Source organism: Amphiura filiformis, chromosome 14, assembly GCF_039555335.1.
Source record: "Amphiura filiformis chromosome 14, Afil_fr2py, whole genome shotgun sequence".
Lineage (NCBI taxonomy): Eukaryota > Metazoa > Echinodermata > Ophiuroidea > Amphilepidida > Amphiuridae > Amphiura > Amphiura filiformis.
The window spans coordinates 25,048,192-25,063,908 of record NC_092641.1 but is presented as its reverse complement, the minus strand read 5'-3'; the positions used below and the strand labels follow the sequence as shown (position 1 = coordinate 25,063,908).

The 15,717-nt window shown below is 38.1% G+C and overlaps 1 protein-coding gene across 1 annotated transcript in view; it reads left to right on the top strand.

The window, feature by feature from the left end:
• LOC140169307 (ATP-binding cassette sub-family C member 5-like) overlaps positions 1-14,909 on the top strand; it is a 69,555-nt gene extending 54,646 nt beyond the window's left edge. The window contains exons 13-25 of the mRNA XM_072192565.1: positions 1,171-1,426; positions 2,366-2,550; positions 3,986-4,126; positions 5,198-5,327; positions 6,477-6,759; positions 8,444-8,630; positions 9,272-9,361; positions 10,188-10,377; positions 11,285-11,444; positions 12,057-12,135; positions 13,320-13,433; positions 13,987-14,151; positions 14,787-14,909. Coding sequence (XP_072048666.1) covers positions 1,171-1,426; positions 2,366-2,550; positions 3,986-4,126; positions 5,198-5,327; positions 6,477-6,759; positions 8,444-8,630; positions 9,272-9,361; positions 10,188-10,377; positions 11,285-11,444; positions 12,057-12,135; positions 13,320-13,433; positions 13,987-14,151; positions 14,787-14,909 — 2,103 coding nt within the window. The remainder of the gene's footprint in view (positions 1-1,170; positions 1,427-2,365; positions 2,551-3,985; positions 4,127-5,197; positions 5,328-6,476; positions 6,760-8,443; positions 8,631-9,271; positions 9,362-10,187; positions 10,378-11,284; positions 11,445-12,056; positions 12,136-13,319; positions 13,434-13,986; positions 14,152-14,786) is intronic.
• The last annotated feature ends 808 nt before the right edge of the window (positions 14,910-15,717 follow it).

Here is a 15,717-nt window from a genome sequence, read left to right as displayed (position 1 = left end):
AGAAAGAAAGAAAGAAAGAACTTGAGAAAGAAAGAAAGAACTTGAGAAAGAAAGAAAGAAAGAAAGAAAAAATTAAAGGAAGGATTTGTAGAGAAAGCAATCAATGAAGAAATAAAATAAATAGAAAAGTTTGTATTTTAGACATTCATAATAGGCCTAGCTCTCGTTGTTGTTTTGAATTATTTCCATTACCATTGAGGCGATGGTGTATATTTGATTGCAATTTCATTCATTCTGCAAACCCTACATCAGTCATTTTTAAAAGGAATAAACATTCAAAAACAGCATCTATACCATGTATACTTTTTGTGTCTTTAGAACATAAATATACAGTTTTCATCGATTTGGAAACTTATTGGGTTACTTGCATTGTTTCCTTTCTGAAAATGTATACTTTTATGTACTTGCCATCATTACTTTTAAAGAAACAATGCAAAACATGAACAATGTTGTGAACCTGTGTGCACCTACTCAGGTAACACGCTAGTTTGATCAAACACCTCCAACACATTTTGAGACCGGTGTATGGTGGCGCTGATCAGGTTCTTTAAGGAAAATTCTGACTAGCGGACCTTATTTAGAATTCGGACTAGTGGGCCTTATTTATCATTCGGACTAGCGAACATTATATAAAATTCGGACTAGCGGACCTTATTTGAAATTCGGACTAGAGCACCTTTTTTTGATTCGGATTAGCGAACCTGATTAACAATTCGGACTAGCGAACCTTTTAATAAATTCGGACTAGCGAACCTTCGGACTAGCGAACCTTCGGACTAGCGAACCTTCGGACTAGCGAACCTTTTTTTCGGACTAGCGAACCTTTTTGCGAATTCGGACTAGCGACCGTCACGTCCTCCATTGAAATACGTGTTCGGACTAGCGAACCTTCGGACTAGCGGTCCTTCGGACTAGCGGGTACTCGCCAAAACTGTCAGGTCAGGTCAGGAAATAATTTGTGGTTTCTTCAAGAATTGGAAAGATTTATTTGTTTGCCGTAACCTGATTGACCATGGAGACAAACCGTTAACCCAATTCATGCAGAAAGGCAGGAATGCACAAATTAACAGAAGATCACAAAGTCCATATGTACAGGAGGTATTAATTTGGTAAGATGGTACATGCAAATTGAATTTTGTCTAAATTTAAACGTTTGACTCATTCTTGCAGTACCTAGCCGACTGCGACTACGTCATACTGATGCGCGATGGTAGAGTAGCCGAGGAGGGTAAACACAATGACCTGATGACAGAAGATGGAGAATATGCAAATCTAATTCGTACATTCCACATGGATGAACGCGAAGACAAAGAGAAAGGTGACGAATCACAGACAAGTGTTGGTGGGGACTTGACTTCATCAAAGGATGAGATGGGAAGTAAAAAGGACATGGGACTTGATATGGAAGAAGAACCGGAATATGAAGGTTAGTAGTGGAGGTCTGGTGATGCTAGTGGTATGGGAGCTGACTCATGATTGGAGGGTTCCAGTGGCGTGTCCTGGGGGAGGGTGTGCTTTGGGGGCCGAAGCCCCCACACTTTGTTAAAATCAGCCGTTTTTGGCGATTTTAGCTGTTAAGCCCACCCCCAGCATAACTCTGAAAGCCCCTCTGAGCCCCCTCCCCCCGCAGGAACAGATCCTGGACACGCCGGTGGGTTCTACTCCCTATTCCAGAAAAATACAGCACTAATTTTTTGGGATTAAAACAAATATTATCAAGCTCTGCCAAATGAAACATAGATCACACTTAATCATTCATTTAGCAGTAACTGGTGATAAAAGAAAAAGTTCACTATTGAACTAATTTCTTGAAAAGAGCCCAAAAGATGCGTTTTCTGACAATCGAGTCACAAAAATCAAAGACTTGGAACAAGTCCACGGATTCAAAATCTTGAGTATATGCCGAACTTTTGTTCTAATTTTCACTTTTTTGTGCTATTTTAATTAAATGTTTGGTTATAAGACTTGATTGTCACAGTATACGAAAAAACACCCTAAAAAAGTATGTTTTGGGCCCTTATTTCCAAACATTGACCAAATATTAAAATTTGACTTTTATTGCCTGTTAGAACTAACTAAAGGATTCAAGAAGAAGAAGATGTAGCTATGTTCAGTTTCCCATTTTGCCCATTAATGAACTTTATCGCAAAAATTGGCCTTGAATAATGTGTCATGATAATGGGCTAAAATGCGACCTATGTTGGCTGCACATCCCCATCTGTTTAATTGTTTTGAGTACCCCCTCCCCTCCCCCGAGTAGGATGCTTGACTCAGTCCTGTTTCTACCCTGTGCGAGAATTTTTTTAATAAGAGCCTAGCCTTATTTCCTAGCATTCATTCTTGTTCATATGTTTCGTTATCACAGGTGGTCTAATTGAGGCTGAATCCGCGGAAGCCGGAGTAAGCCGATTCGAGACGGTGCTTAGGTATATCCGGGCATCTGGTGGATTTATCCTCGCTTTCATTGTGATTCTCCTCTTCTTGTTGGTTGCATTTGGTACTGTATTTACCAATTGGTGGCTCAGTTATTGGTTCCAACAAGGTGATGGGGTAAGTGATAAGGAATTCAACAACTCTTCCTATACCTTTGTACAGGAGCCAACCGTTGTTAAACCGTGATGAACTCACACTTTTACTGTAGCGTATACGCGAACGAGACTACGTGTTACGCGAGAGCGCGTAAAATTCATCATGCCTGGAACCTTTGTGCGTATGCCAGCTTACAAGTTGAATTCAGTATTTTTCAGGTAGCGGCTAAACATTGCCGTTTTATTCTGTAGTTTTATTGCTGATATCAAAAGAGAAATCATCGAAGTTTTTGTAAGGCTGAGTGGCAATGATTAACTGACATTCCTCGTAAAATAATCGTGAATTATACGATATTTAGCTTCTTTTCGTTGTTGAAAGGGATTCAATCATGTTTCATCGTTGTTCATCACCGTTTAACAACTTCGCGTCCGGGCGTCTGCGTGAGTTTACTTAGCTCGGGCAGCTAAAGCTGCCCTCGCGAATTAAACCATGCAGACAACGCGCTTGCATCGTTATTAAACGGTGATGAACAACGGTGAAACATGATTGAATCCCTAATTCATTTTATGAATAAATTTGACATGTGTGATCCAATCATATTTCAGTATTTATGTGGACCCAAATGCAGCTTATGAAAATCTTTGAATCTTATAATGACTGCATCTCGTAGTATAAAATAAGCTTTATAATGACCATATTGTGTGATGTTTTATGCACTCAAACCATTTATACACATGCTGACTGCTGTAATTCGTCAGCCGTATCACATAGCGATGTATGCAACCTTTTTGTCTTTTTCATGAATTTTGACAGAGTAAGTCAGTAGACAACACTCTTCAAAATTAGTAAAGTAAGTAAAATTAACAAATCCTAACATAAATGTTGCTTCTTTTGTGAGGTAATTAACCTATCTCATTTGCTTTATTTCAAATTGTCCATTTTGCATAGCAGTGTATTTGCAAAAAGCTGTTCATTTACACATGTTTTTCATAGTGACGTATCTTGCCGTTTGCCCGGCAGTTCGTTCAAAATTGCTCCGATGACGCTCAATATTAAATAATTCAGGGGATATTTCTGCTATAGTTTACAGGGAAACTGAAAAATACAGTTACAATTTTATTTGTTTAAAGTCTATATGCGTGAAGATAGAGAGATCACATCACTTACATTACAATTGAGATACCGTCTCAAATATGGATTCTGAAGAGATGTATTAAACATTTAAGTAAGTAGATAGGCTTTCACGACGGGATTCCATAACAATTGATTTTTATTCGGATGCGCCGTCGGATATCACATTACCGGTGCAGCCGGTCAATGTGTGAAAACTACTTACTGGTGCAGCCAGTCACTGTGTGAAATTGGTCAGATGTGGCTCTGACTTCATCAGGACTAAAGACAGAATTGAACAAAAAATTAAACATTCATTTATTCTATTGCGTTTTTGTTTTTTCAGGGTGCATTTAATAGCACATCATCAGCGGATCCTGGTAGTATCTTAGACCACCCAGATCTATGGTGGTATCAGATAATCTATGGGTGCTCTGTACCAGCCCTCATAATAATTACTCTCTTTAAAGCAGTAGTATTCACAAAGGTTAGTCATGATGAGTATAGTCTGTATATCTACCTCGAGTCAGCGGCACTAGCTTTGAAGTTCATCGTGTGCTGAGTTGGCTTAGCATAGTTTCTTGCATGTACATATGCGGCACGTTGATCGTGTGCGTAAAAGTGTGTACTCGCACCAAGTAATGCTAATCTAACGCAGAACACACTGAACTTAAAGCTTATAGTGCCGGTGAATCGCGGTAGATACACAGACTATAGTAGTATCTTAGATAACCCAGATCTATGGATATATCAGATTATCTATATGGGTGCTCTGTACCAGCCCTCATACTGATTACTCTCTTTAAATCAGTAGTATTCACAAAGGTTAGTCACGATGAGTAGTAGTATCTTAGACAACTCAGATCTATGGATGTATCAGATTATTTATGGGTGCTCTGTACCAGCCCTCATACTGATTTCTCTCTTTAAATCAGTAGTATTCACAAAGGTTAGTCATGAGTAGTAGTATCTTAGACAACCCAGCTCTATGGATCATAATGTATCAAACTATCTATGGGTGCTCTGTAACAACCCTCTGTACCAGCCACCACTAGAGTGCCAAGCCCACAAAAGATTTGCTGGATTCCTGTATATATAGTGTGGTGTCAACTTACTTGAATATTAAATGGGCATTTCATGATCCACAGCATCATCCCTAAACTTTTCTCAAAAAAAGTTGAGATTTTTATATCACTGGAAACCTTTAGCTACATAATGTTTATGTACAAAATAAATCTTGTTCAAAAAAAGATTAATTTGTGTAGCAAAAACATCGTGAAATAAATTTGAATTACGTTCTGGTGTATCAGAACGAAATTATAACACATTGCCTATGGAGCAGTGTAATACACATAATCATGCATAACTCGCAAACGCAAAATCGGAATCAACTGAAATATTTGGGATGAGCTTTATTTTGTGGCTATCTAATGAAAAATGTAATAAAAAGAGGATGCTAGGATCACAAAATACTCCTTTAATAAATATTAATGAGCTCATTTTTATTAAATTTGATTCAGATATGTTTTATAGTTCTTCTTGTGCTTCCAAATTTCAGACAACTCTACGAGCAACCACTCATCTCCATGATGAGGTTTTTAAAAAAGTAGTTTCCTGTCCGATGAGTTTCTTTGATACCACCCCATCTGGGAGGATATTGAACCGGTTTTCTAAAGATATGGATGAAGGTAAGAATCAATCAATCAATCAATCAATCAATCAATCAATCAATCAATACCACCCCATCTGGGAGGATATTGAACAGGTTCTCTAAAGATATGGATGAAGGTAAGAATCAATCAATCAATCATGCCAACAATCAATACCACCCCATCTGGGAGGATATTGAACAGATTCTCTAAAGATATGGATGAAGGTAAGAATCAATCAATCATGCCATCAATCAACACCGCATCATCTGGGAGGATATTGAACAGATTATCTAAAGATATGGATGAAGGTAAGAATCAATCAAAGGGTTGTGAGTCAAAAAAACAAACAAATAACTTGGCTATACATGTAAACCCTAATCCTTACCCTAACCCTAAACTTCCCTAACCCTCAACTTCATCTTAGCCTATAAGCTAAGCCCTAATCCTTGTTGTAAAGCTAAGCCCTAATCCTTGCGGTAAACCTAATCCTTGCAGTAAACCTAACCCTAACTCTAATCCTAACTTTGACCCTAACCCTACTGCTAACCTTAACCTTATCCCAACCCTTATCCTAACCAAAATGCCCTAAACCCCAAATAAACCCTTTTGGTCCGTATGCACAAAACAAGTTAGACCAGGTCTAACTTCAGATCTAGTCTAACCATGGAGATTAGTCTTACAGAGAAGGAACGTTTTGGTATTTACATACCTTATTCTATATTATTGTAGATCCTGTTAAGATCAAATGCATGTAGCTTAATATTAGATGGCTGCGGTTCAACTTCTGGACTTTGCTAGGAGTAAAGGAGGAAAAGAAAATAAGTAAAAGGATCCCCTCCCTAATTCTAACCTCCATGTGTAGACCAGGTCTAATGTTAGACCAGGTCTAACTTGTTTTGTGCATATGGACCTTTAAGTCTAATTACCCTTCTGACTAATATAAGCTGTTCCTGTAGAAAAGGCAAAGTAAGTCTTGTGATAGATGATTTATATCTTTTTCTGCATTTTGATTTGTATTTGATCGCATGTTAAGATATTGGTAAATATTGGGCTATTACAGTTGAAATCAATACACCTGCTATGGAAGATATGACATTGACCATGAGTGTGGGGTTACCTGAATGTGTGATTACATTTGATATCTGCAATCAATCAATCAGTTATCTTGTATTCATTATTTTACAGTTGATGTGCGCCTTCCATTCTTCTTGGATTCCTGGATTCAAAACATGCTGCTCATACTTTTCACCATCGGAATTGTTGCCAGTGTATATCCATGGTTTCTCATCTCTGTAGTTTTCTTGGCGTTCTTCTTTATCATTGTGGTGGCGCTTTTCAACCGCACCATCGTTCACATTAAGCGTGTAGATAACATATCACGCTCACCATGGTTTGCACATCTTATGACGACAGTACAAAGCTTATCAACTGTTCATGCATATGGAAAATCAGATTTATTTATGAGAAGGTAAGAACGAGGGGTGTTTGCTTTTTGATGTCTGTGTGTTTGTGTGGCTGTTTATTTGTTCATATAGATAGTCTTATGCATTCGTGCAGAAGTAAGCATGAGGTGTGTGTGGGAGCTGGGGTGTTAGTTTACAAATATAGACTGCTCATGAGGGATGGTGAGAATTGTCCAGAAGGTGATTGAGACAATGGGTCTACTATTTCTTCGAGACCGTCAAGGGCATGTGAAGGAAGTGTGTGCAGATGATACCAAAGTGCGGCAGAATGATGTCTCAAGATCACTAAAGGGAAACAGTTCTCAGTATTTCCTGCATATAGAGCAGTCTATATTTGTTTTTTACACGTCATACATATATTTTTAGCTGCTGATTGGTTAAAAGCATTTTTGTATTTAGGCCTAAAACCCTAGTAGTAAGGTTGGAAATTATATGACTAGGCCAACCTGCAAGGATATAGGCCTAGTTAGGCTTCAGTAGGCTAGGCTGGCATTAGGCATCGGTAGGCTAGGCCTAGTCAAGGCTAGGCCAGCATTAGGCATCAGTAGGTTAGGCCTAGTCAAGGCTAGGCCAGCATTAGGCTTCAGTAGGTTAGGCCTAGTCACGGCTAGGCTGGCATTAGGCATCAGGAGGCTAGGCCTAGTCAAGGCTAGGCTGGCATTAGGCCTCAGTAGGCTAGGCATAGTCAAGGCTAGGCGGGCATTGCTAGCTTTGTTTTATTGATTGAACACGCATACACGCAGTACACACACTGCTTATATGGCTAATAAGATGTGAAAATGTTGTTACCTCTCCAATACTGCCAGGAGACGAGTAACCTGTGCGCTTCAATTATTGCTCAAAGACGCTTTTAGCAATTCAAAATGCCTTTTGGTGTTGGCGAACCGTCAAGTGGGATCAATGTTGTTATTATATTATTGAGCATATTTGTATCTCTAGAAAGCCTCAAAATTTCCCCAAAAGTTTCACAAAGAAGATCATTTCAACACTAATTTGATAATATTTATGATTTGTTAACGCATTTGATGTATGGGCTATTCCATTTAAAATCCACACCACCCCTGTGGAAGATTTTGGAAATATATATATGCCACAGGGGGAGTATGAATTTCAAATGAAATGAGCACATTAGGCAGCTCCATTTGAATTTCATACACCCTCTAATCAAGATTCAATCTAAATCTTCCACAAAGGGAAGATGAGTTTCAAACGGAGCTGCTAATGTGTTAATTCCAATTGAAATTCATACTCCCGCTGTGGAAGATATTTCCAAAATCTTCCACAGGGGTGGTGTGGATTTTAAATGGAATAGCCCAATTTTACTCTCATGTCGTCTGCTGTGTTAATTTTTTTATTGGTTTGGATTTACAGGCATGAAGCAAAGATTTATGGGCTATTCCAGCTGAAATCCACACACCTGCTGTGAAAGACATGACCTTAATCTTTCACACAGGGAGTGGGAATTTCAAATGGAGTTACCTGAATGGTCAGGGTGACTCCATTTGAAATCTACACCCCTGTGTGGGATATTAAGTTCATGCCATAGGGGGTGTATGGAACTCAACTGGAATAGCCCAGTGTGGAAGGCTTTTCTTTAATCTTCCACAGGGGTATGATATTTCAAATGGAATAGCCCATTTGTGTAGGGGTGAACTGACACCATGTTGTTCTGATTATTTCACGTTTTAGGTTCCATAGACTGCTTGACGAGAACACCGTACCAAAGATCATGTTTCACATAGCTAATAGATGGCTGGCTTTTCGATTAGACTTTCTTATGATGCTACTGACAACGACTGCCGCAATTTGTGTTGTGTTTACACATGGTCATATACCACCAGCATACGCAGGACTGGCATTGTCATATGCAACATCGGTAAGTGGGGGCTTATGTGTGCGTTGCATAACTAATAGATGGCTAGCTTTCCGATTAGACATCCTCACTTGTGTAAACAATTTTGAATGATCAAAAAATCAATGATTGATTGAAATTTGAAATGTTTTGCAATGTTGCTGTGTCTCCAGTTCACCTCGGGGACCAATAGATTCCACCAGATCCCTCATGAGCAGTAAATATTTGTATACTATGTTATGCACTCGATGATATGTTTAGTTGTCAGTTGTCAGGTTTAATATTGACACAAAGGCCCCGAATAGGGAATATCACTGCTAGTTGCTAAACTGTACATTATATATACATCTTATTTGTATTGTGTTTCGATTTTGACATACAGTGGCCCTAATTGCTTAGGCCCTAATTAGTGGCCCTAATCATTAATTATAGTTTTAACAGAACATGCAAGACTTGCTTAGAACTTTTTTTGTGAGTCTAGAAAAACAACAACTTGCAACCAGGCAAGTTTCTGAGGTTTGTCCACTAACTTGATCCCACCCAAAGATCAAATCAGCTCCTTATATGCCAAGACACAGCTTTTAAGTTCCTGGCTCCTAAAAATAATAGGCCACTGCATGCCTCAAATGTCTGATAATCTGTTTCTACCTTTGTTTTTTCTATAGCTTCTTGGCTTATTCCAGTACACCATCCGATTAACTGCAGATGTAGACGCACATTTTACATCAGTAGAAAGAATAGTAGATTATATCAAGGTATGTGTAGACTTGTGGCAATAGTTAGATTGCAAAAGAAGTTCTTGTATTTTGTACAACATTCTGTATTGAGCTGAGGAAAGTTTACTATGAGCTACATTTTCATTTGTAAATGTTTTCACACTAATGCGTGGCATATATGCTTAATATGCACCTACAATACCAGGGTCGGTCAAGTAATAAAATGTGACCTTTGACCCTATATATCGAATATTTTGATAGAATTTCTTTATGATCACATACAGACTGTAACTTTGTCTTTCAAACCACATGGATATATTATGTGCCCATCCACCACAAACTGGTCGTAAAGTCGGCATTTTCCTTTTTGAGATACAATCAAAAACAGTATTGGATTTCTATGTAAAATGTATTAGGAATTTGACCTTTGATGAACCATAACTTCACTTCTAGATGTCCGATGAAGCTGGTTGAGGTGTCATTGTAAAGCTGAAAGTGCATTCTTTCAAAATCTGCAATAAACAGAAAATGATCTAGAGCTGACTTTACTACCACTTCGTGGTGGATGGTCACATATGATACCACATAGTTGATTTATATGTAACAACATTAGCATCAAATCAGTAAACTACGGACACTGCCAAATCACACAAAAAGGTGGGTCTTTTGCTCCACAGCGATGCCCTCAGTTTTTGTTTCTACTTTTTGCCTGATTGTAATGCCCAATGGTGCAGAGCAGTTTACTACGAACAACTGCCAAATCACTAATGAATTAAGCTGACGAATTCAGTTGAAATAATAGACTAACACAGTCTAGGCGTTACTTTCCAATGCTTTAACACTCTTTTGTATGCTTTTTTTCCAGAATTTAACATCAGAAGCACCAGCAAAGGTCAAAGATCATGAACCTCCAGCAGACTGGCCCAAAGAAGGTCATATGAAGTTTGAGAAATTGAAGATGAGATACCGTGATAATCTGCCGTTAGTTTTACAAGGGATTTCGTTTGAAGCAAAACCCAAAGAAAAGATAGGAATTGTAGGGAGAACTGGTTCTGGTAAGTCAAATAAATAGAAGGGCCCCAGTTCAAATCCATCAGATTTAATTTACTCTGGTTTTTTTTTGTGGAATTTCATCTGAAAACAGACCATTTACTGTATGTAGTATTATTGTGAGACACAGGGTACTCACTCCCCTTTCCATAATACATTGGGGAGACAAAATAAACTAGTACTTGTTGTGGAGACTCTGCAGTTTACACACACTTAGACAGCACTAATCATTCCTTCAACAATAAGGATGTCAAAATATTAGACAGAGAAACCAGATGGTTTGAGAGAGGAGTCAAAGCAGCTATTTATGTGAAATGGGAGGAGCCTTCATTTAACAAGACGGGCTGTGTCGCAATGACAGGGGCCTACTTTTCAGTTATCAAGAAGATCCCTCAGAGGTTTAACTCAAGTTTGACCTGTGACACAACAACATCTGCTTCACATGAATTTTACTACGCTTCCTATTTTTGCCTTTACTTTAATTCTCGCAATTTGCAATACGATGTGCTGTCAACGGTTGCTTTTTCCAGTCCAATTTGTTGACCTCCAGGATCGACATCACCGTTCTAGCTATTAGATTTTCATACGAGTGTGATCGATATTAATAATGTTGAAAGAGGATTCTGTGTGGTCAACAGGTAGAAAATGGATCTTGTAAATTACTGTTTTACTGTGCATCTTCGTGTAGTATCAATATACTGACATTTAAACACAATGATATATTTTCCCGGTGTTTTATTCATATTACACAGGCTTTGAATGTCAACTTTTTCCCATGATACACTGCATATTTTGGCCTCTCCCTAGCAACCACTGGAGGCATATCATAGTGTGAATTGACAGAACCTTAATCTTATTAAATCTTATTTGATCAAATTGTATTACATAATGCTTCTATATAATCATATACAGGCAAGTCTTCCTTGGGTGTGAGCCTATTCAGACTAGTGGAGAAAGAAGCAGGCGAAATTAAGATTGACGATATCGATATCAGCGCCATCGGTCTCTATGATCTACGCTCAAAACTAGCCATTATACCACAAGATCCTGTGTTGTTCATTGGAACTATTAGGTAAGATAATAGGGACCAAGCAGTGGAGTGGGCAGAGTACCTTCTGGCAAACAATGAAAGAGAAGAGTGTTCCCCTGACAAAATCAACTTGAACTTGAAACTTGAACATGGGGGATGTTGGGTGAAGTGCATTTCCTTTATTCAAATCCATGGGTGATTTGAAATTGTATTTTGTATGTTGTGTAAACATATTCAAATGGTATCATTTTCTGATGGGGTAAAGTAGGGGTCCCAGGATTGTCAATAATGGAGCCATCTTTAATAATAATAATGGGCAGGATATTCTTTATGTTGAGAATTTGTGATAAAATTTTGAGCAACTTACAACTAGATGACAATGTTTCTGATCAATTAACCCCCTGGACGCTACTGGTCATCTAACAGCATTTCTGAATGGTTGATAACCTGAAATGCTCATTTCAATTGCCAATTATGATTAGGCTTTAAACTATTTATGGTCAGACTTTCATTTGCAGATGATCTTATTAATACACTCCTTGATTGGTTCAAAATTGGACACAATATTAATTTTGGCCAATCAGCAGGTAGTTCTCATAATGGATATAAAAGAAGGATGAATATGATGGTGTGATTTTATTTTAACATTTGCAGGTACAACTTGGACCCATTTATGCAGCATAATGATAAAGAAATATGGAGTGCCTTAGAGAAAACATATATGAAAGATAAGGTAAGATTCTCAAGCTAGGCCTAAAAAATTTGTTTGATTGGCGTAACCCAACCGACCCTAATAAATAAATAAATAAATTGAATTAAAAAAGAAAAAAAGTTCCAATGCCTTTATCAAACGCAATTTACAGCTTTAAAAGTAAAAAAAATCCTGACCTACCTACCCTATTTTTGTATGTTACGCCAACCAAACAATTTTTAGGCCTTATTTAAAGGTGGTGGTATTTTCTTTGGTGTTTTGTATCACCAATCTGATTCCAAGTTTTGAGTTAAATCACAATGGACCACAGAAAAGTACCTTCAAAGGTGTGGTACACCACCATCGTGATTGAGATTAACACTTTTTTGTTCATACCATCTAAAGGAACACATCTGAGGTTTTACATTAATATTGTTACTAGGATTATGATAAAAATAAGAGCTTTCTTCTGAGCCAAACTATCAATTTTTGATGGGGTAAAATTCCGAGGGATGAGGCTTTCAATTGGGCCATGCACTAGGCTGTATTAATTAATACGTTGATCAAGTTATACGAGAAAGTTGAAAATGTGAACTTGTTTTTCCTTTCAAAAATGCTTTCCATGGCATGCTGAGGGAGTGTACACAACCAGGGAATGCACCAAAAAATGCAGATGTTACCAAAGTGCGGGAGAATGATGTTAAAAATATAGAACCCAGGATTTCCCATTGCTTTGCCCCCTGCTGATGGACCAGGACCCTCCAGGCTTCATCACCCCCGAGGGTGCTAAATCCTCCTGGATATGCCCCCTGTTTTCGTAACTTTTCATGTTCGCTTTAAAATATTCAGTTGCAGTAATTTTACACAGTATTAATGGAATTAGCACATTAACTAACTCTATCAATTTGAAAATCAAATAGAGCTGCCTAATGTGCTTATTCCATTTGAAATTCATACTCCCTCTGTAGAACCTATTTCCAAAATCTTCCACAGGGATAGTGTGAATTTTGAATGGAATAGCCCAATACATCGATCATGTCAACGCTTTGCCCAATGCTGCAAATCACTGGCAGTTGACTTCCGGAGCATTGCTGCTTGTGACGTATGACACAGGATACAACTTTTGACTAATGAACAAAAAGCGATAACACTAGTGGCATGCTGCTTGTGGTGGAAAAACAAGATATTGAAAGTAATATCAAAACTTTTATCTTTACCATATATAGGTAAGCAAGTTAGATAACCAGCTAGAAGCTCCTGTGGTTGAAAGTGGTGACAATTTCTCAGTCGGAGAGAGACAGTTACTCTGTATGGCAAGAGCAGTGCTACGTAAAAGCAAGGTATGTTTTACTGAGCCTGACTAATTAATAATATTTGAAATTAAAGGATTTAGGGTGTAATTTTTGTTTTGTGATTTCTGGTGCTTTAATTTGACCATTATTGTTGAGAGAATCGTGACAACTTATGGAACAACCCAGAAGTTTGACGATGTCCTATAAACAAAGGCACTTTCGTTTGGAAGCTGACCCCTCTCTCCCTGTAACATAGGTGTGAATTATTGAAAATTCCAACCTTAAAAGATCTTTGAATGGTATTTTAACTAGTTTTTTTTTACGCCCTTCCTAGGACTTAAAAATTAAATTGGCTAATATCTCTGTGACAAATGTGCACTGCAAAACAGATGTGTGTATTTGAGACATGCTATTTGGGCCTAAGGTCTGCCCACATGTTCCCAGTTGTTTGTGAATGACCCACATGTTCCAAGTTGTTTGTGAATGGCCCACATTTTCTAAGTTGTTTTGGAATGGCCTGTGTGTTTTTTGGGAATGAGCTGTGTTGTATAAATGAATAGTGAATTAATTTTTTATCATTATGCATATATCTTATTCACAGATTTTAATGTTAGACGAGGCCACAGCTGCAATAGACACAGAGACTGACAGTTTAGTACAATCAACAATACGAGAGGCTTTCAGTGACTGTACACTGCTGACTATAGCACACAGGCTGCAGACAGTACTAGATTCAGACAAAATTATGGTCGTTGATGATGGAAAGGTTTGTTGATAGCTAAATTATTCTACTTCAAAAACATTCTTTCTTGTCTCACCTGAACTTTGTTTGAGCCACTTCCGGTCCTGCCGGGACTCAAACCCCCAATCTTGGGATTAAAAGGCGAGCGCGCTAGCGTATAGACCAAAAGAGGACATCCCCATCAGGTCTATTACACCATGCACTTATACCTCTGTGACAGTATAATGTACTGATTTGAATAATTTTGTTATGCCACTCACTAAGTATCACTACTACAGAATTCAAACTTGGTAGCAAAGATCATTGGGTAGGGCACTTTCGGTGACCAGTGGGAGCACCAGGATTTGGGGCGGGGGGCATTGGGGGAAAAGTGTATTTCAGGGGGGGAATTGACAAATTTTGCTCAAAATTGCTGCAAAAAGTGGAAATTTATGTTATTTTGTGGTTTTGCCTCAAAAGTGTGTAGGGGGTGTGTGGGGGGGGGGGCAAGAAAAGATATTGAGGTGACTAGGCTAATTCAATGCAAAGGATATCCCAACCACCCAGCTAAAGACCAAAGGTTTAGACACAATGTTGTTGATGCCATCTAACATGACAGGGATACTGTGTGATTTAATTTGTATTAACTTTCTTTATTTGTTCTCATCATCTTTCCACAGATTGCAGAATTTGACACCCCAACCAATCTACTTGCCGATTCCAATTCACTTTTTAGCATCATGGTAGCTGACATGACAAGGAACAAAGAGCCAAAAGACAAAGCATCACAGGAGGAGAACTGATGGCAATCAACCTGTTTTCCTGGCCTGTCACCAGGTATTCCAAGCAGGACTGCAGGATTTTTTGTTTAACTCCTATGAAAACTACCTGCCGATTGGTCAAAAAGAAGTTTTCATTATCAATTGGACCAATCAGCAATATTGTTAGAATAATTTCACCACGCAAAAAAATTGGGGTGAATTATTTGCAAAGCTCCATTCTGATTGGTAATTAAAGTGAAGATATCATGTAATTGACCAATCAGAGGTAATGTTAGATCGGCAGGTAGTGCTCAGGGGGTTAAAGTACTATAGATTACTAGATTATGGTGCAGAGGGCCAAGGAATCATCTCACTGTGAATTTTTTTACACTTTTACACTTTTGTTATTCTGTATGCAAATAACCATTGTCCAATACACACTGAAAAATAGACTGAAACTCCTTGGCCAGTCATTAATCCCATTGAAATTAATTTAATCCCACTGAAATGGATTTAATTAATTTAATTTAATTTCAGTGTTAAAACTTGTACTAAGACTAATTTCAGGTTACGCATTATGATATTTAGCATACCCGTTTTCTAAGCTCTTTGATGATCAATTATCAAAATTAACATAAAACACAAGTATTAGTGGTCATTTCATTGCATTTTGAGTACCATGACATCAATAGTAATGAAAGGCACCATAGTTCAGTTGAGTTGAGGATTTCCTGCCTTTTCATTCAGGCGCACCACCAAATGGTGTAGTTTAGCTGATTAGATACATCAGTAGTTCACATCAAACATATATATAACAGTCTATCCTGACCCTTATTACTAACATGGTATG